Raw genomic sequence first — 22,051 nt, 5'->3', positions numbered from 1 at the left:
ACGTTATGGGTCATTTAGATTTCCTAACCTAATCATTTGTCTTGAACGCAGCATGAGCCTGCCGCTGAACCCAGACATCCCCAAGAGCTTCGCCGCGCTGCCGGAGTTCTACATCGAAGACGTGGCCGAGTTCCTGCTCTTCGTCGTGCAGTAAGTTCCAACAGGAGGCCTCCTGTATAAATACAAATACAGTACAGTACAAATTTAAACAAGTCTATATATTGAAAAGCTGTCCCCACACGCAAAGGAACTAGGGGTCGACTGATATGGATTTTTAAAGAAGGAATACTTATTGAACTGTCTGTAAATCATCAAAAAATCTGATAAATTAAATAAATAATAATGAATCAGCTGATGGCGATATATGGGTGGATAACTAACGGGAAGGTAACGGACCGGACACAGTGGCTGTAAAGCCTCCTGACGTGGACCCCTCCCTCTCAGGTATTCTCCCCAGGTGCTGTACGAGCCCTGTGTGCAGGACGTGGTCACCTTCCTGGTGGTGTTCATCTGCAGCCAGAACTACATCAGGAACCCCTACCTGATCGCCAAGCTGGTGGAGGTGCTGTTCGTCACCAACCCGGCCGTTCAGCCGCGCACGCAGCGCTTCTTCGAGATGATGGAGAGCCACCCGCTGGCCGTCAAGCAGCTGGTGCCCGCCCTCATGAAGTTCTACACCGGTGAGGAGTGGCGCCCGGAAGACCCCGTCGAGCCACGGCGATCAGCGTGGTCCGACCCCCGACTACGCACTCGTGGTGGTTTCACCATGACGACGACGACGACGACGATGTTAAATGATTCATAGCCACACCATCGATTCTTAGACCAGACTCCAGCGTCTAGGGGAGTTTACGAGGCAGCGCTGGCTGAGGGCGAAGGCCCAGAGACCGCTGGGCCTTCTTCCAGCGGCGTAGTGGAAATTGAAGCCGATTTTAATTAAGTACGGGAAATGGAATGCTGTAGCCTGTTCCTGTAAAAGAACAAACTCCTACCGTCCCGGTGGAGTAGGGATGAGGATGTGCTTCCTTGGCCGTCGAGCGACCGTCCATGGGGAACAGGTAAACACGCGCACTGTTTAAAGTCTCCTCCTCCTCCTAGATGTGGAGCACACGGGCGCCACCAGCGAGTTCTACGACAAGTTCACCATCCGCTACCATATCAGCACCATCTTCAAGAGCCTGTGGCAGAACGCCGGCCACCACGGGACCTTCCTGGAGGAGTTCAAGTAGGCTGAATGGCTCACCTATGTTTCTAGAGTTGTACTGAAGATGGAATGATCCCTCGAGTTTGGCTGATAAGAGGTGTAGATGTAATTGTTATGAGACCTTCAATCAAATCTGAAAGCCCAAAGTAATGCATTGGAGTGGTCCGACTTAGAGCTTTGAACACACAAAACCATAAACCTCTTCTATCCATGTCTTCTTACCTTCCTTAATGACCTGCCTCTGATTCCACCGCAGGTCGCTTTGGGTGAAAGCGTTTACAAACCGACTGAAGTCTGACACTAACAACACCCCCCCCCCCCCCCCCCCCCCCCCCAGCTCCGGGAAGCAGTTTGTGCGCTACATCAACATGCTGATCAACGACACCACCTTCCTGCTGGACGAGAGCCTGGAGTCCCTGAAGCGCATCCACGAGGTGCAGGAGGAGATGAAGAACAAGGAGCAGTGGGACCAGCTGCCCCGGGTCAGTGGGGCTCCCAGTACCACCGGTTCAGTCACCACTCCACCCCTTCAGTTTCACTTAGTTGGGTGGAGGAGACTCAGGGATCCCTGATGGTGTAGTGATGAGGGTGCCCAGAGTATAGGTGCCGGGTTCGAATCCAGAGCCTACATGTTGGCACCCTGGAGCAATGTAAATAATAGTTTCTGCTTGTATGAAATATTAGGAATTGAACCTTGATGTCAACACTAAAACCCTGAGTGTGAGGAGGTGGTGTGGGCCCATGGTGTGAGGAGGTGGTGTGGGCCCATGGTGTGAGGAGGTGGTGTGGGCCCATGGTGTGAGGAGGTGGTGTGGGCCCATGGTGTGAGGAGGTGGTGTGGGCCCATGGTGTGAGGAGGTGGTGTGGGCCCATGGTGTGAGGAGGTGGTGTGGGCCCATGGTGTGAGGAGGTGGTGTGGGCCCATGGTGTGAGGAGGTGGTGGTCTGAGGCTCATGATGGAGTGTCCCCCCCCCCCCAGGAGCAGCAGCAGACCAGGCAGTCCCAGCTGACGCAGGACGAGAGGGTCTCCCGCTCCTACCTGGCCCTGGCCACCGAGACCGTGGACATGTTCCACATCCTCACCAAGCAGGTCCAGAAGCCCTTCCTCAGGCCTGTGAGTACCCCCGCGCATAAACACGCACATAAACACTCACTCACAAATGCACACACACGCACACACAAGCACACTAATGATGAAATGGCACCAATGGGCACACATGCTGCTAATGCATGTCTATGCCACGCTTTTCTTCTTCTTCTTCGAGAGAGAGGGAGCGAGAGAGGGAGAGAGAGAGGGAGCGAGAGAGGGAGCGAGAGAGGGAGCGAGAGAGGGAGCGAGAGAGGGAGCGAGAGAGGGAGCGAGAGAGGGAGAGAGAGAGGGAGAGAGAGAGGGAGCGAGAGAGGGAGCGAGAGAGGGAGCGAGAGAGAGGGAGCGAGAGAGGGAGCGAGAGAGGGAGCGAGAGAGGGAGCGAGAGAGGGAGGGAGAGAGAGGGAGCGAGAGAGGGAGCGAGAGAGGGAGCGAGAGAGAGGGAGAGAGAGAGGGAGGGAGAGAGGGAGCGAGGGAGGGAGCGAGGGAGGGAGCGAGAGAGGGAGCGAGAGAGGGAGCGAGAGAGGGAGGGAGCGAGGGAGGGAGCGAGAGAATATATTTGACTAGTTGCCATCCCGTGACTCACTTGGACTCGTACTGCAGCACCCCCCCTGTAGGCGATCAACACACAGTGCATGTGTAAAGTCATGAAATAAACATGACTTATGATGTTTGCCACTGGTGTGTTAGATCTTTAGCTCATTAAAAACTAAATCTGCATGTTTAAATGTAAGACAGTTGGTTGGGATGTCTTATTTCCCTACGGGGCTTCACCGAGGTTCGTCTAACGGCCTCGTTCTGCCCCCCCCAGGAGCTGGGCCCCCGTCTCGCCGCCATGCTCAACTTCAACCTGCAGCAGCTCTGCGGGCCCAAGTGCCGTGACCTGAAGGTGGAGAACCCCGAGAAGTACGGCTTCGAGCCCAAGAAGCTGCTCGACCAGCTCACCGACATCTACCTGCAGCTCGACTGCGCTCGCTTCGCCAAGGCCATCGCTGACGACCAGGTGAGGAGCGTGGCGGCCCCGCCCGCCACGGAGCACCCCAGCACCTCTTCAATGTGTTACAAATCCTCTTTGAAACGGGAACTACCTCCAGGGTTTACTCTGTGAAGGACACCTGAGAGAATGTTGAAGTATAGTCAAGGGTGTGTGTAATGCGGTCCACACTACCAAAGGTTATGTTTGGATCTTCATTTCTGCTTCATTCCATCATGAATCGCAAGTTTCTTGCTCCAAAATCAGAAGTCTTTACATTAATATCGGGATTGGTTAATCATCCAGACAGCAAGTAAAAAAGAAAGTAAAACCAATCGTCCATTTAGTGTGTGACTCATGTTAAAGAAACACCACTACACAGAAACAACCTCCAATCGTCCATTTAATGTGGGACTCGTGTTAAAGAAACGGCAGAAACAGCCTCCTGAGCTCTGGCCCGGAGCGGTTCTGGCCCGAGCGGTTCTAACCAGGCGGTTCTGGCCCAGAGGGGTTCTAACCAGGCGGTTCTGGCCCAGAGGGGTTCTAACCAGGCGGTTCTGGCCCCGAGCGGTTCTAACCAGGCGGTTCTGGCCCAGAGGGGTTCTAACCAGGCGGTTCTGGCCCCGAGCGGTTCTGGCCCCGAGCGGTTCTGGCCCCGAGCGGTTCTGGCCCCGAGCGGTTCTAACCAGGCGGTTCTGGCCCAGAGCGGTTCTGGCCCCGAGCGGTTCTGGCCCAGGGCGGTTCTGGCCCAGGGCGGTTCTGGCCCAGGGCGGTTCTGGCCCCGAGCGGTTCTGGCCCAGGGCGGTTCTGGCCCAGGGCGGTTCTGGCCCGGAGCGGTTCTGGCCCCGAGGGGTTCTGGCCCCGAGGGGTTCTGGCCCGGAGCGGTTCTGGCCCGGAGCGGTTCTGGCCCCGAGCGGCTCTAACCAGGCGGTCCGCTGCTTTCTCCTCCGCAGCGCTCGTACAGCCGCGAGCTCTTCGAGGAGGTCATCTCCAAGATGAAGAAGGCGGGCATCAAGTCCACCATCGCCATCGAGAAGTTCAAGCTGCTGTCGGAGAAGGTGGAGGAGATCGTGGCCAAGAACTCCCAGTCGGAGATGGACTACAGCGACGCTCCGGACGAGTTCAAAGGTGCGTCTGCGTCCGGGGTCTCGAGCCGCGCGTCCGTCTGCACACGTCTGCGATACACCTCTGAAGAATAAGCCCCGCCTCCGAGGCTCCGGTTCCCTCGGTCACATGTCTACGGGATATAACACAGGGTTTATGAGTGATCGTACATCACAAACTCTGTAGGTGGCGAAGAAGTAAAAGCTGGTTCAACTACACACCTTTCCCATCTGGTTTCGACTGGGTGTTTGGATTGTCGATGCCGTTGAAGTAGTAAACGATTATTAATGCTACTTTAACGGGACCAACTGTCCAACACGACAGTGGGAACTAGATGGAAAAAGTGTGTAGTTCAAAATGTGACGCAGATTTCTACTTCTTCGCCACCTTTGGTACGATCATTTAAAACCCCGTGTTATATCCCGTAGACATCTGACCCAGGGAACCAGAGCCTCAAAGGCCTATGGCTGGTCAGACTGCTACTGGTCTGGGATGGCTGGTCAGACTGCTACTGGTCTGATGGCTGGTCAGACTGCTACTCGTCTGGGATGGCTGGTCAGACTGCTACTGGTCTGATGGCTGGTCAGACTGCTACTTGTCTGATGGCTGATCAGACTGCTACTGGTCTGATGGCTGATCAGACTGCTACTGGTCTGATGGCTGATCAGACTGCTACTGGTCTGATGGCTGATCAGACTGCTACTGGTCTGGTGGCTGGTCAGACTGCTACTGGTCTGATGGCTGGTCAGACTGCTACTGGTCTGGGATGGCTGGTCAGACTGCTACTGGTCTGGGATGGCTGATCAGACTGCTACTGGTCTGGGATGGCTGATCAGACTGCTACTGGTCTGATGGCTGATCAGACTGCTACTGGTCTGATGGCTGGTCAGACTGCTACTGGTCTGATGGCTGGTCAGACTGCTACTGGTCTGATGGCTGGTCCGACTGCTACTGGTCTGAAGGCTGGTCCGACTGCTACTGGTCTGATGGCTGGTCAGACTGCTACTGGTCTGATGGCTGGTCAGACTGCTACTGGTCTGATGGCTGGTCAGACTGCTACTGGTCTGGGATGGCTGGTCAGACTGCTACTGGTCTGATGGCTGGTCAGACTGCTACTGGTCTGGTGGCTGGTCAGACTGCTACTGGTCTGGTGGCTGGTCAGACTGCTACTGGTCTGGGGTGGCTGGTCAGACTGCTACTGGTCTGATGGCTGATCAGACTGCTACTGGTCTGATGGCTGATCAGACTGCTACTGGTCTGATGGCTGATCAGACTGCTACTGGTCTGGTGGCTGGTCAGACTGCTACTGGTCTGATGGCTGGTCAGACTGCTACTGGTCTGGGATGGCTGGTCAGGACTGCTACTGGTCTGGGATGGCTGACCAGACTGCTACTGGTCTGGGATGGCTGATCAGACTGCTACTGGTCTGATGGCTGATCAGACTGCTACTGTCTGATTGGCTGGTCAGACTGCTACTGGTCTGATGGCTGGTCAGACTGCTACTGGTCTGATGGCTGGTCCGACTGCTACTGGTCCTGAAGGCTGGTCCGACTGCTACTGGTCTGATGGCTGGTCAGACTGCTACTGGTCTGATGGCTGGTCAGACTGCTACTGGTCTGATGCTGGTCAGACTGCTACTGGTCTGGGATGGCTGGTCAGACTGCTACTGGTCTGATGGCTGGTCAGACTGCTACTGGTCTGGTGGCTGGTCAGACTGCTACTGGTCTGGTGGCTGGTCAGACTGCTACTGGTCTGGGGTGGCTGGTCAGACTCTACTGGTCTGATGGCTGATCAGACTGCTACTCGGTCTGATGGCTGGTCCGACTGCTACATGGTCTGATGGCTGGTCGACTGCTACTGGTCTGATGGCTGGTCAGACTGCTACTGGTCTGATGGCTGGTCAGACTGCTACTGGTCTGATGGCTGGTCAGACTGCTACTGGTCTGGGATGGCTGGTCAGACTGATACTGGTCTGTAGGGCTGGTCAGACTGCTACTGGTCTGGTGGCTGGTCCGACTGCTACTGGTCTGGTGGCTGATCAGACTGCTACTGGTCTGGTGGCTGGTCAGACTGCTACTGGTCTGGTGCCTGGTCCGACTGCTACTGGTCTGGTGGCTGGTCCGACTGCTACTGGTCTGGTGGCTGGTCCGACTGCTACTGGTCTGGTGCTGGTCCGACTGCTACTGGTCTGGTGGCTGGTCCGACTGCTACTGGTCTGGTGGCTGGTCCGACTGCTACTGGTCTGGTGGCTGGTCCGACTGCTACTGGTCTGGTGGCTGGTCCGACTGCTACTGGTCTGGTGGCTGGTCCGACTGCTACTGGTCTGGTGGCTGGTCCGACTGCTACTGGTCTGGTGGCTGGTCGACTGCTACTGGTCTGGTGGCTGGTCCGACTGCTACTGGTCTGGTGGCTGGTCCGACTGCTACTGGTCTGGTGGCTGGTCCGACTGCTACTGGTCTGGTGGCTGGTCCGACTGCTACTGGTCTGGTGGCTGGTCCGACTGCTACTGGTCTGGTGGCTGGTCCGACTGCTACTGGTCTGCTGGCTGGTCCGACTGCTACTGGTCTGGTGGCTGGTCCGACTGCTACTGGTCTGGTGGCTGGTCCGACTGCTACTGGTCTGGTGGCTGGTCAGACTGCTACTGGTCTGATGGCTGGTCAGACTGCTACTGGTCTGGTGGCTGGTCCGACTGCTACTGGTCTGGTGGCTGGTCAGACTGCTACTGGTCTGGTGGCTGGTCAGACTGCTACTGGTCTGGTGCCTGGTCCGACTGCTACTGGTCTGGTGGCTGGTCCGACTGCTACTGGTCTGGTGCTGGTCCGACTGCTACTGGTCTGGTGGCTGGTCCGACTGCTACTGGTCTGGTGGCTGGTCCGACTGCTACTGGTCTGGTGGCTGGTCCGACTGCTACTGGTCTGGTGGCTGGTCCGACTGCTACTGTCTGGTGGCTGGTCCGACTGCTACTGGTCTGGTGGCTGGTCCGACTGCTACTGGTCTGGTGGCTGGTCCGACTGCTACTGGTCTGGTGGCTGGTCCGACTGCTACTGGTCTGGTGCTGGTCCGACTGCTACTGTCTGGTGGCTGGTCCGACTGCTACTGTCTGGTGGCTGGTCCGACTGCTACTGGTCTGGTGGCTGTCCGACTGCTACTGGTCTGGTGGCTGGTCCGACTGCTACTGGTCTGGTGGCTGGTCCGACTGCTACTGGTCTGGTGGCTGGTCCGACTGCTACTGGTCTGCTGGCTGGTCCGACTGCTACTGGTCTGGTGCTGGTCCCGACTGCTACTGGTCTGGTGGCTGGTCCGACTGCTACTGGTCTGGTGGCTGATCAGACTGCTACTGTCTGGTGGCTGGTCAGACTGCTACTGGTCTGGTGCCTGGTCCGACTGCTACTGGTCTGGTGGCTGGTCCGACTGCTACTGGTCCTGGTGGCTGGTCCGACTGCTACTGGTCTGGTGGCTGGTCCGACTGCTACTGGTCTGGTGGCTGGTCCGACTGGCTACTGGTCTGGTGGCTCTGGTCCGACTGCTACTGGTCTGGTGGCTGGTCCGACTGCTACTGGTCTGGTGGCTGGTCCGACTGCTACTGGTCTGGTGGCTGGTCCGACTGCTACTGGGTCTGGTGGCTGGTCAGACTGCTACTGGTCTGGTGCTGGTCCGACTGCTACTGGTCTGGTGGCTGGTCAGACTGCTAACTTGCGATGTGCAGTAACTCCTCCGTTCGACATTCCTTCCCACGGTAGCTGTGGACCCCCCTGCTCCGCTTTTACAAGCCAACCTCGTCGAAAACAAAACCGGCTCTGATCCAAAAACCAAGCCTGTATAAACACGTCGAAACCGGATCAACCCCCCCCCCCCCCCCCCCGACCAGACGGCGCCCCGCGGTGGCAGAATGTCAGTTATGTTCCTGGACATCTGCAGCTCACCCAGGACATGTTGGCTCAGCCTGGACGCGGCTATCCCATAACCACCAGACTAATATAATCTGGACTATCTGGGGGGGCGCGTGCCCGCCTTTGATAGCGGGCCAGGCGGCCCCCCCCGCCCCCCACCCCCCCCCTGCACTGCGCCCCCCCGCGGGTCTGGTTTCCGTGGCGTGCGGGACGCTCCCGGGCCAGCTCTTATTTATAACCCTGCAGCCCACGAGGCCGTCGGGGCGACCCTCGTGACAGTCCCACGTATTCCCGGTTAAACGCCTGGTTTTGATGGCGGACGTCCTGCGCGGGGGGCTGTTAACGGCGCGCCGACCCCCCCGTCCTGTAAAGAGGTTACGAGACTCTGATTGAGATGTGTGGGTGGCATTAACGTGCACGTGGTGCGGGCGCGCACGCTGCATTGGGGCTTGTGCGTCAAACAAAACGGATTAGATTAGTCTGGGGTCTGCAGGACCGCGTCGGGAAGGGGGACGCGTGGCAGAGATTAGATCTGTGCTCCTGTTGTTGACCAACGCTGTCTGGCTGGGGAGCCCACTCCACTGATCTTGGTTTCCAAGTTTTTAGAGCGACAGTCTTTGTGCTTCTTTGAAGTCAGTTGAACATTTAAAGTCTTTTAAAAACCTGATGACTGACTGTGTCCTACTGACTGTCCTACTGACTGTGTCCTACTGACTGTGTCCTACTGACTGACTGACTGTCCTACTGACTGTGTCCTACTGACTGTCTGTCCTACTGACTGTCTGTCCTACTGACTGTGTCCTACTGACTGTGTCCTACTGACTGTCTGTCCTACTGACTGTCTGTCCTACTGACTGTGTCCTACTGACTGTGTCCTACTGACTGTCTGTCCTACTGACTGTCTGTCCTACTGACTGTGTCCTACTGACGGTGTCCTACTGACTGTCTGTCCTACTGACTGTGTCCTACTGACTGTGTCCTACTGACTGACTGACTGTGTCCTACTGACTGTGTCCTACTGAATGTGTCCTACTGAATGTGTCCTACTGAATGTGTCCTACTGACCGTCTGTCCTACTGACTGTGCCCCCCCCCCCCCCCCAGACCCTCTGATGGACACCTTGATGAGCGACCCGGTGATCCTGCCCTCTGGGAACGTCATGGACCGCTCCGTCATCCTGCGCCACCTCCTCAACTCGCCCACCGACCCCTTCAACCGTCAGCCGCTCACGCGAGAGCATGCTGGAGTCAGGTGACCCCCACGCCAAAACACAGCATCAAACAATACGCCCAGGACCGCTCCGACCGCTCACCGAGAGCATGAGGGTCAGAGTCAGGGGACCGCCACAACACATACATCGATTTAGTACATTTGTTCTAATTACCCAGATGAATGTTTCTGGGTTCGATCCCCAATGTCCGCAGTCTACCTGAAGGCCTCCCTGAGCCAGATGTGGTGACCAATCCGCTCCTGATGACCACCAGGGAACTGTATTTAAATACCCTGGAAATCGCCTTGGATAGAAAAGTCTACTAAACGAATTGAGAGTAGACGGCCCTAGCTAGTGGTATCCATCATTTTTATATAGTACTTATTTACATATTTACTATACAATTGTATGGTAGAAGTGGGACAGTAACAAAGTGCAGAGAGTCATTCTGTGGCGTGTACCACTGCTTTGGAGTTCAGAATGCAGTAGGGCTGCGTATTGCCAGGTGCCTCACAATTCATTTAGATTCTTTAGATCTTGATTCAATTCGATATCGATTTGATATTGATCCAATTGCTTCGATATCGATTCAATAATACGTGCAGATGACAAAAATACCTAAATATTATTAGAATTAACTATTTCATTGTGTTTTCACTAGCAAAAAGGGAATACAGCATTGTATAGTATTGTTCCTGAGCTAAACTTGCAGCATAAAAGTAATAATCATAACATGGACAAATGTAAAAGGGCATGTACATTTAGGCATACTCGCTTCTAGATCACAAAGACTGAGTATGCTTCTTCTTTCTTTTTTCTTTTTTTATGGAAATAATCGATTAAGAAAAATCTGAATCGAAATTGAATCGAGAACAAATAGGTTGCAGTGCATTGATGAACCGATATCTTTACCCAGCCCTAGAACGTAGAGTGATCCTCCACGCTCAGCCCTAGAACGTAGAGTGATCCTCCACGCTCAGCCCTAGAACGTAGAGTGATCCTCCACGCTCAGCCCTAGAACGTAGAGTGATCCTCCACGCTCAGCCCTAGAACGTAGAGTGATCCTCCACGCTCAGCCCTAGAACGTAGAGTGATCCTCCACGCTCAGCCCTAGAACGTAGAGTGATCCTCCACGCTCAGCCCCTAGAACGTAGAGTGATCCTCCACGCTCAGCCCTAGAACGTAGAGTGATCCTCCACGCTGACTCTGACCGTCTCCCCCCTCCAGTACCGGAGCTGAAGGAGCGGATCCAGGCCTGGATGAGGGAGAAGCAGGGAGGCCGTCTGCTCTAGGAACCTCCTGCAACCATTTCCCTGTCAATCAGCCCCCCGCCTCCCCCCCCCCCCCACACAAAGACCACACAAACGCTGCCTCGCCCGGCGAACCACCGCCAAGGGGACGTCATCCGGACTGAAGTCAGAGTCACCACTGTAACCACAGCAACGACAACAAAACATTCTGGACATTAAAAAAAAGTTTTTTGATTTTACCCGCATTCTTTTTTTTTTCTTTATCTTATTTTTGTTGTCTCAGACCCCTTGTTTGAAGGTCCTCAAAAATAACAAAGCATAATAAAGTTACAACTTTTGAAAGGGTTTCTGTTTGGGCCTTTGTGTGTTCTGCATGTGTGGGACCGTTGGGCTGATGCACGGCCAACGGGAAGGTGTTGGTACTCGCTCAGAGAACACGTGCACGACATGTGCAGCCAGGCGGAGTCCAGGATGTGGTTCAGCAGCAGGAAAAGGTTTTATCTCTGGAGTTCGGTGGTGAACCACAGCATGCTCTGTGGTTGTCAGCCTCCATTTTGACAGGTCCTAGTCCTTGAGTAAACTTGGTGGATTTACTTCTCCTGATTTGAATACCAGACCCATATACGGCCAACGGGCCGGCTATCCCAGAGAGCCAATGGAAATGTATTGTTTGTATAATTGTGTTCAGTTAACCACGTTAGTTTTAAACAAAGAAAAGAATGTCTTCACATGGAGAGAAAGCTAGGACTTCAACGGTAATGATGCTGCATCATACCGATGTGTGTTCTGTATCCTGGCTGTCTAGGGGCAGTGATTTTCCTGCCGTTCGATACAGCTTTCACTTTATTTTTTCCCCCAATCCATTACCAATGCATTACCAGTACTGGTAATGCATTGGGGAAAGTGAAAACTGCCTTGTACAGTATGTACTGGTAATTTTCCAATGCAGAATGAAAAATAATCAGATGTATTTTTGTATGACTATGAATATTTGTGTCCTAATCTCTTAATGGATCGTCATGCGTAAAGCATTCTATGCATAATATTAACATCGCAGTTTCAGAATCAACTCGGTGAGGGGTTGAGGAGGCAGTTCTCTCGGGTTCCACCAGGCGGCGGCCTTTCCAGTGACCAGGGCCCAGCCTCTAAAGAGGCCTAGTGGCGCGGTGAAGCTACAGGGAGCGGTGGGGAGAAATCCTGCAGTATGGCGTCACGACGTCAAAAAAATCGCCTAGACAAACGCGATTGGTGGAAAACGCATTGCTCACACGCATCTCTCTGCTTATTGGTCGACCGAACTGTCAGTCGCGGTTGCGTAGATGGAGTTGACGTAATCTCTTCGGTAAATCAAGGCAGTCTATCAATTCTTTTTCGCTTGTGTGCAGATACAGGACTTCCTTTTTAATTTAAACTGGAAAACAACGGAAAAATACGTCGCACGCATTGGAAGTCCGGCGGAGGAGGCCGCTATAATGGGTGTTTTTCATAAAAGTGGACGTTACAACCAATGTTCTGCTTGCATATACTGATAAACACTGACGCCCATAGTGGTCGCTGCTCCCGTATGGTCCCGCTGTCGTCTCACTGAAAACCTCCAAAAGTAAGTAATACCTCACCGTTTGTACATGGTTTAGATGTAAAGTAACGTGAGGCCTTGGTGTCACTACACATCCGTTATAAATGCAGGTCTAACGTGCAGGGCTGCGGTCGGCCGGGTCGTGTTCGATAGCAACCCTTCGGGCTATTCTAATCGGCAGGGTGTGCGGCTGAATCGGATCAATGTGCTGTTTTACAACGTTTACCTTCTCGTTTATTGCAGGCCCTGTAAAGACAATCGAGCATTACGGTGTTTATCTTGTGTACATCTGATATAGTCGTGTAGAAAGAGTCACAAACGGGGAGAATGGTGCACGTCTCTTTCCGGGCGGCCAACCCATCAGAGTTGGATGAAGATTTGGAGACTTATTAATCCCCACATCTGCTTTTGTTATCAGTGAATGCCGCTTTATGTAAAGCCATATATGACATCAAAGCGGTGTATCCTACAGGGGTTACAACCGTCCAACTGTCCTAGGAAACCAGGACGAGGCTATTTCTTATCCCATCAGTAGATTAAACCGTATTATAGTATTTCATTTAGAGGAACTAATGTGCTGGGCTCGATGCTCCATGGCTGCTAGATCTTTCCAAACCGAACAGATTGGGTTTCATGGGCGTATTCTGAAGGACAGTATTGCTGGCTGGACGGAGCTAATGGAAAACATCATATTGTATGTACATGGAAAGCATTAAGGTGTTGATAATAGTGTCCGTCCGAAGCCAAGGCCTGGATTTAAGGTATTAATTTAAAAGTGTGTTCATAAGAGTCCCAAGCCCTATTAATAGTGGGTCATGGAGATGACCGTGGGAGTTATGAACAGTAGACATCTGTTTATTTTAGTTTTGCTGTAGTAATAGGCATAGGCCTACTCATCTGAGTCGTAATAACCTAGTATATTTTTTTTATTCAGCTGTCATCGCTCGAGATGATCTTTCTGAGGAATAATGGAGAACGTCAGTTGTTGTGGGCGGCCATGTTTTTGGGTCTGTTATGATTGAAGATGGGGATTATTAAGGGAGGGGGGGGGGGGGTTCTTAGTTTAGTCTAGTCTCTACCTTTAGGCCTTTTCTTGGGTTTTATATATCCAATGTATGTACTATGAAGGTATAAACGTTAAAAAACAGCAGGGTTACTATTATGTTATGCATTCAAATAGATGCACAGTATCAACCAACTGTCCTCATTTCCTGTTTCGTCACACAGGCAGGAAGGACCTATTTCTGAAAAAAGGAAGAACAATCCTCTTGGGATCCGGCCGTAAACGCCGCCGCCATGTCGGGGTCTGTGAAAGTCGCGGTCCGGGTTCGACCCTTCAACTCCCGGGAGATGGGGAAGGACTCCAAATGCATCATTCATATGCAAGGCAACTCCACCAGTAAGTCCCACGCACAACACAACACAACACAACACAACACAACACAACACAACACAACACAGCACAGCACAGCACAACACAACACAGCACAGCACAACACAACACAACACAACACAACACAACACAACACAACACAACACAACACAACACAACACAACACAACGCAGCACAACGCAACGCAACACAGCACACCACACCACAACACAACACAACACAGGCACAACACAACACAACACAACACAGCACAGCACAGCACAGCACAACACAACACAACACAACACAGCACAGCACAGCACAGCACAACGCAACGCAACGCAACGCAACGCAACGCAACGCAACGCAACGCAGCGCAGCGCAGCGCAGCGCAGCGCAGCGCAGCGCAGCGCAACGCAACGCAGCACAACACAACACAACACAACACAACACAGCACAGCACAGCACAGCACAGCACAACACAACACAACACAACACAACACAACACAACACAGCACAGCACAGCACAGCACAGCACAGCACAGCACAGCACAGCACAACACAACACAGCACGCACCCCGACCCCCCCCCCCCCACCCCCGTGTGAACCCACTGGGGGGGGGGGGGACCCCAGTTAGAGTGATCAAACTGAAAGGGGGATGGCTGGGAGAATGACGGCCTTACGGGCTGGCGTTCCTCCCCTCGGGGGGGGGGGGGGAGGCCCTAGCTGGGGGAGGCCCTAGCTGGGGGAGGCCCTAGCTGGGGGGAGGCCCTAGCTGGGGGGGGGGGGGGAGGCCCTAGCTGGGGGAGGCCCTAGCTGGGGGAGGCCCTAGCTGGGGGGGGGGGGGGGGGGGTCGGCCCTAGCTGGGGGAGGCCCTAGCTGGGGGGGGGGGGGGGGGGTCGGCCCTAGCTGGGGTCGGCCCTAGCTGGGGTCGGCCCTAGCTGGGGGACGCTGCTGTACCATTCGGGGGCTCTGGGCCCCCCAGCCAACCCCCACCACCCATAAACATGACCATGAAGGACATGCCCGCTTCCACCGTATTATAAATTAGTAGTTGAGGTTTTGTTTTGTATATTTTTATCATATCAGCCTCGTCAGACCTTTCCAAGGACCAATACGAGGTCGACTGGGTTGTATTTTATTCTATTTTTCCAGCTTTTCTTACATTATAAAAAATGAAAAGTTTTTAATCCAATTTTTATTGTAATCCGACGTGTGTGTGTGTGTGTGTGTGTGTGTGTGTGTGTGTGTGTGTGTGTGTGTGTGTGTGTGTGTGTGTGTGTGTGTGTGTGTGTGTGTGTGTGTGTGTGTGTGTGTGTCATTATATCAGTTGTCGGACGGCTGGTCCAAGAGGAAGACGAGGAGATGACCTTCATCTATATTCCACTGCTGTGTCAGCTAATTGTGTCTGTCTGCGCCTCGGAAAGCTTATTATGGGATCGATGATGAAGATGGATTTTGTGTACAGCCACTCTGTGTCAATCCTAAAATGTTTGCTTGCTGAATGGATAAGTAAGGTTGAGTTCTTAAAGCCAACCGTTGCATGGCCTCAGGCAGCTGACCCTGGTATAAGTTTATGTGACGCAATGTTCTATAAACTGTAATTACATTGTAACCGTCAAATGTATTCAAACAATTACAAATGTCAATGCATTGACATATTTGGGCCTAAAGCTTGAGGAACCCTATGTTCACTAAATCTTTACTACTTATTGGTGTTATCTTATATCTACCGATACTTGTTGGTGATAATAAGGCTGGTTATGAGTGTCAACATGAAGCTGTGGAGACTGTGTGTGTTTGGAATGTTTGTAGTCAGACATGACTGGGTTTTCTTTCCACCTGTGACCATGAGTCACCTAAAAGCCTTTTTTAAGGGCTTTGTAAAGCCCGCTTTGTAAAGACGGCTTTGAAGGACGGTTTGATGCCTTAACAGAAGCAGGAGCACATTGTGGCCTCTGCCTTGCATGGCGGCTCTTGGCCCAAGCCCCCCCAGCTGCCTCTACTCTAGCTGACTCTAGCTGGCTCTTTGGTCATGCGAGGCGAGATGGCACGGAGCCTTTCATAAAGCCGCTTGCTCTTCAACTATCTGCCTGTTTTATCTCTGACTCTCTCTCTGTGTGTGCTTATATCAGCCTCATCAGGCTGAGCCAGTGGCAATCCTCTCTTAAGACCGTCCTACTCTCTCTGTTAACAGTCCCCCAGACCTCCACCCTTACCCCCGCAGCCTGGAGCTGTGTGTTAGACCCCCCCCCCCCCCGCTCAGTGGTCCAGGGTTGTCGTCATGGCAGCCACACCCCAGAGAGCTGGATGGGGACGCTAGAGGTTCTGCAGCAGAATGACATGAAGTGGACTCTTTGGGGGGCGAGTGAGGCAGGGAGGGAGTAGTGAGCGAGGCAGGGAGGGAGTAGTGAGCGAGGCAGGGAGGGAGTAGTGAGCGAGGCAGGGAGGGAGTAGTGAGCGAGGCAGGGAGGGAGTAGTGAGCGAGGCAGGGAGGGAGTAGTGAGCGAGGCAGGGAGGGAGTAGTGAGCGAGGCAGGGAGGGAGTAGGGAGTGAGCGAAGGAGGTAGGGAGTGAGGTAGTGAGGGAGTAGTGAGCGAGGGAGGGAGGGAGTAGTGAGCGAGGGAGGGAGGGAGTAGGGAGGGAGGGAGTAGGGAGTGAGGTAGTGAGGGAGTAGTGAGCGAGGGAGGGAGGGAGTAGGGAGTGAGGTAGTGAGCGAGGGGGGCTGGGACGAGGCTGCGCTCCGATCACATGGTCAGAATGCAGAACCCAGGAGCAGCCTGTTGGACCGGCGCCAGCCCCCCGCTGAGAGACACACACACACACACACACACACACACACACACACACACACACACACACACACACACACACACACACACACACACACACACACACACACACACACACACACACACACACACACACGAGGCTAAGGTGGTTTGACAGCGAGGTAAGAATGGCCGTCCTTGGCGGAGGTCGCGGGCCGCGGTTGGTCCCGTGCTCCGCTACAGTCGGCGGGTCGTACCTGACGCTACAGCTACAGTGTTATTATCCCATCAGCTCCACGGTGACAGTAACATGAGTGGCTGCACTGCTCCCCCGGTGGAGACTCACTGCACTGCACAGCCTGGCCTGCTGCCCACAATAAATGGTCTGGAGGCGGATTGTTTGTTTCATGTTCGTTTTTTGAGGTTAAAACCTTTTTATTTTGAACAGTTTATGATATGTACTAGAAGGTAGCGATTGTCAAAGTGTATATAAAGGCCTGCTGGTGATTTGGGGGTATTGTCCATCTCTACCATTGAGACTGAGCCAGCATGGCGGGATAGGGCTATATAATGAGGGTGCTGGCTCAGCGAGTGGACGCTTGGCATTCACCACACACTTGGCTTATTGTTCTCACTCGCTGTAGGGAACTGTGTGTGTGTGTGTGTGTGTGTGTGTGTGTGTGTGTGTGTGTGTGTGTGTGTGTGTGTGTGTGTGTGTGTGTGTGTGTGTGTGTGTGTGTGTGAGGCGTGAACAGACATGTTTGCACGCATGCATGACATGGACGTGGTGATGTCACCAGCTGTGACCTCATGACGCACAGAGAGCCGTCAGGTGTGTGTGTGGGTGTGGGAGTGTGTGTGCGTGCGTGCGCCTCTTTCAGCTGTAAGCCCTGGACTCAGACACATCGAAGCTAATGTTATGACTGAGTGGTTATGTGATGCAGCCTTGCATGTGTGTGTGAGTTCATGTAGTTCTGTGGACGACTTCTGGTATATGCACACTTTCCATATAAGGATCTTGTGTGTGTGTGTGTGTGTGTGTGTGTGTGTGTGTGTGTGTGTGTGGGGACATCAAATGGTGAACTCTTCATCAGTACCCGCGATGCGTTCTCCGTGGCTGCTGGGTTACGTAACCTAATGTGCGATGTTGTAATGGCCGACCAATCAGCATCCAGCCCGGTGTGTGAGGCCTAGTAGGGTGGATGGGCCTCCGGTGGTCGGCGGGCCGCCGTGGAGCGAGGAGGAAGAGGAGGCCAGTGCAGGAGAGGGATTCTGGCGGCCGGGCTTCACTCCACTCACTGGGGCCGGTCCACCAGGAGGTCCAGCTGGCTGTGCTGCTCCTATCACTGAGAGGGAGGCCGGGCGGAGGCCGTTGGAGGCCGTTGGAGGCTGTTGGAGGCCTGGTTTTCCATATTGACGTGCTTTACAAGCATTCACACTTGATGCGTTTTCAATTGAGCTGGAACACGACTCGCCCTGCTCACTGCCTCGCCCTCCCCCTGCTCACTGCCTCCCCCTCCCCCCTCCTCACTGCCTCCCCCTCCCCCTGCTCACTGCCTCGCCCTCCCCCTCCTCACTGCCTCCCCCTGCTCACTGCCTCCCCCTGCTCTCTGCCTCCCCCTGCTCTCTGCCTCCCCCTCCCCCTGCTCACTGCCTCCCCCTCCCCCTGCTCACTGCCTCCCCCTCCCCCTCCCCCTGCTCACTGCCTCCCCCTCCCCCTGCTCACTGCCTCCCCCTCCCCCTGCTCACTGCCTCCCCCTCCCCCTGCTCACTGCCTCCCCCTCCCCCTGCTCACTGCCTCCCCCTGCTCACTGCCTCCCCCTGCTCTCTGCCTCCCCCTCCCCCTGCTCACTGCCTCCCCCTCCCCCTGCTCACTGCCTCCCCCTCCCCCTGCTCACTGCCTCCCCCTCCCCCTGCTCACTGCCTCCCCCTCCCCCTGCTCACTGCCTCCCCCTCCCCCTGCTCACTGCCTCCCCCTCCCCCTGCTCACTGCCTCCCCCTCCCCCTGCTCACTGCCTCGCCCTTTGTTGGGCCAAACCGCCGTCCTTCCAGAGCCTTCGTGCTGCGTGTCTCCCTGAGTCGGGCTAAGTGGAAGTTGACCTTTCAAAATAAAAGCCCTGCGGCAGGGTGGACGCAGATGGCAGCTGTTAGCTTCGCTTCTGAAGGCCGTAAAACAGAAACACTACAGCTGGGTGGAGCAGAGCCTCTTTATGGGACAACCCATTATCTTTCAGTGACATTTTATTGAGAAGGATTATACAAAAGATGTTGTATGGATACCATGGTCAGGTACCACAACATGAGGAATGTCCCTCGTTTATACTGCTTCAGATTGAAACCATCACCGTGAACATTAACGTAGCGGACCTCCGATCAGGTGGTTGAGGTGAGGATATGAGGTTTGAGGAGATACTGTGTGAAGCGTAGGCCTGGTATAAAGCCTGTAGACCTCGCCGTGACGGCCCCTGTGATGAATGGCGCCGGCCGGGGTCAGCTCCGGTCAGTGGCCGCTGGAAGGCAGGACGAGGAAGGTGGATGACGAGGGTGGAGGGGGGGTGATGAAGAGGGAGGGCCAGGGTGGAGGGGGGGTGATGAAGAGGGGGCCAGGGAGTTGAACCCTGGGCAGACGGGAGTCGTGGACCCTGATCCGGGCCAGTGATCCGCTCTGGAATGACTCCTTGTTTTAGGCGTGGATTGATCAGAGTAAAAAACATTGATATAGACGCATTTATTTGACTATGCTGTGAGATATGCTGTTTAAGTGGTTGTTGGTTTTAGGCGAACTGGACGGGTGCGGCCCGACCTGGTAACGTTGATCGGGTGAAGAAGGGTCGTAGTTACTGAACGCGGAAATCAAGAGTGGGCGCTTGACTGTTAACAGCCTGTTCAGTGGCTGTTGAATAAGTGAGACAGCACATATTTTACCCCGTTTTAGATCTGAGGGAAAATGGCATATAAGACAGCGGTTTTAACCAATGAACGGCACATTTTACAGCGTAATAAAACCCAACGGCCTAATATGTAAACTTATGAAAGCTTAGACGCAGAATTTCCGTCTATTTAAATAAATACATGTCTGCAATGAAGCGTAGTTGATACCCACAATGAGGCGTCGTTGTGGCACACGCACGTGCACACACACGCACGTACACACGCACGCACGCACACACACTAGAGGGAGAAAGCTGTCTTGTGATGCTTGGTGATTGACAGTTCTGATCGTTAAACTGAGGTCGTCACACTGCAGAAATTGTTTCATGTGCTTCCCCGTCTGTGCTGCATTCTGAATCGGCCTCATTCTCTCAGTCCTGAAAGTCGTCACAAAGCGATACAATGAATGAAAGGAGAACGAAACAAACCAGGACTTCTTTTCAATCCGTTTTATCTTCAAATACATTTTCCACTTGAAATAAATCGCTTGGTCATCAACTCCCCATCCAGCCCAGGGGCGTCTGTTCCCCGTCGCCCGCACGGCCCCATGATCCACACGTCCACGCTTTGGCCTCCAGCACTACAAGCTATTAGTTAGTTAACCCCTCTCCTATGAGGCCATGGTCTCAGGATGGACGGGGACAGGACTCTAGTGGGCCAAGTTGTGGAATTCACTTCCCTTGGCCAGAGGTCGCCGGGTCAAAGCCCTAAATGCCATCGCTCTGCCCGCTGGTTCAAACCCTCCAGCTCACCCTGGTGGCGTCCACGGCCCTCACGGCACGCTATACCGCTTTATACCACTCTATACCACCCTATACCACTCTATACCACTCTATACCACTTTATACCACTCTATACCGCTTTATACCACTCTATACCACTCTATACCGCTTTATACCACTCTATACCGCTTAATACCGCTTTATACCGCTTTATACCACTCTATACCGCTTTATACCACTCTATACCGCTTAATACCGCTTTATACCACTCTATACCGCTTTATACCACTCTATACCACTCTATACCGCTTAATACCACTTTATACCGCTTTATACCACTCTATACCGCTTTATACCACTCTATACCACTCTATACCGCTTAATACCGCTTTATACCACTCTATACCGCTTTATAACACTCTATACCGCTTTATACCACTCTATACCACTATATACCACTTTATAACACTATACCGCTCTATACCATTCTATACCACTCTATACCACTCTATACCGCTTTATACCACTCTATACCGCTTTATACCACTCTATACCACTTTATACCACTCTATACCGCTTTATACCACTCTATACCGCTATATACCACTTTATAACACTATACCGCTCTATACCATTCTATACCACTCTATACCACTATACCGCTTTATACCACTCTATACCACTATATACCACTTTATACCACTCTATACCGCTTTATACCACTCTATACCGCTATATACCACTTTATAACACTATACCGCTCTATACCATTCTATACCACTCTATACCACTCTATACCGCTTTATACCACTATACCACTATATACCACTATATACCACTTTATACCACTCTATACCGCTCTATACCACTCTATACCTCTTTATACCACTCTATACCACCCTATACCACTCTATACCACTCTATACCACTTTATACCACTCTATAATAATAATAATAATAATAATACATTTAATTTAGAGGCGCCTTTCAAGACACCCAAGGTCACCTTACAGAGCATATAGTCATCATTCAAAACTATGTAAAACAGACTAGGAATAAAAGGAAAACAGAGGTTAAACATGAAGAATAATAATAATTAATAACACTCAAAGACGCCTAAAGTGAAGGGGGGACCTCACTAACCACCACCAATATGTAGCACCCACTCTTTACCGCTTAATACCACTTTATACCGCTTTATACCACTCTATACCGCTTTATAACACTCTATACCGCTTTATACCCCTCTATACCACTCGATTCCGTTTTCTACCGCTTTATACCACTCTATACTGCTTTATACCGCTTTATACCACTCTATACCGCTTTATACCACTCTATACCGCTTTATACCACTCTATACCGCTTAATACCACTCTATACCGCTTTATACCACTCTATACCACTATATACCACTTTATAACACTCTATACCGCTTTATACCACTCTATACCACTATATACCACTTTATACCACTCTATACCACTATATACCACTTTATACCACTCTATACCGCTTAATACCACTCTATACCGCTTTATACCGCTCTATACCATTCTATACCGCTTTATACCACTCTATACCGCTTTATACCACTCTATACCACTATATACCACTTTATACCACTCTATACCGCTTTATACCACTCTATACCACTATATACCACTTTATAACACTATATACCACTTTATACCACTTTATAAGAGGGGAGGTCTTGTCTTGTTTCCACCGTCTGTCTCATATCATGTCTGCTTCAGGCTGAAGAACACCAAGGTGAATGCGATGTTACGTGTTGCTGTCGGGGTATCGATTGAAGCCCCAGCAGATGGGAGGTATACGATGTGTTTTTATTGATCTCCCTGGAGATATTCTGGTATAATTAGACCAGGTGATGCACTCGGTCGACTGAGCCACGCGGGGGTTATCAGACGCCCAGAGACGTCCTCAGAAAGTGGTTAAGT

At 52.7% G+C, this 22,051-nt stretch overlaps 2 protein-coding genes across 2 annotated transcripts in view; both read left to right on the top strand.

Annotated features, from left to right (window-relative positions):
- ube4b (ubiquitination factor E4B, UFD2 homolog (S. cerevisiae)) overlaps positions 1–11,063 on the top strand; it is a 29,221-nt gene extending 18,158 nt beyond the window's left edge. Inside the window, 10 exon segments of the mRNA XM_060060424.1 lie at positions 52–150; positions 445–680; positions 1,099–1,225; positions 1,542–1,686; positions 2,184–2,318; positions 3,103–3,294; positions 4,218–4,392; positions 9,362–9,489; positions 9,491–9,509; positions 10,696–11,063. Of these exon segments, the coding sequence (XP_059916407.1) occupies positions 52–150; positions 445–680; positions 1,099–1,225; positions 1,542–1,686; positions 2,184–2,318; positions 3,103–3,294; positions 4,218–4,392; positions 9,362–9,489; positions 9,491–9,509; positions 10,696–10,760 (1,321 nt within the window). The 3' untranslated portion in view covers positions 10,761–11,063.
- Positions 11,064–12,009: 946 nt separating this feature from the next.
- Positions 12,010–22,051, top strand: part of LOC132463691 (kinesin-like protein KIF1B) — a 75,507-nt gene continuing 65,465 nt past the window's right edge. Inside the window, 2 exon segments of the mRNA XM_060060001.1 lie at positions 12,010–12,318; positions 13,522–13,693. Of these exon segments, the coding sequence (XP_059915984.1) occupies positions 13,591–13,693 (103 nt within the window). The 5' untranslated portion in view covers positions 12,010–12,318; positions 13,522–13,590.

The sequence above is a fragment of the Gadus macrocephalus genome, chromosome 1, assembly GCF_031168955.1.
Source record: "Gadus macrocephalus chromosome 1, ASM3116895v1".
NCBI classification, from domain to species: Eukaryota; Metazoa; Chordata; class Actinopteri; order Gadiformes; family Gadidae; genus Gadus; species Gadus macrocephalus.
This window is presented reverse-complemented; position numbering and strand designations above follow the sequence as displayed.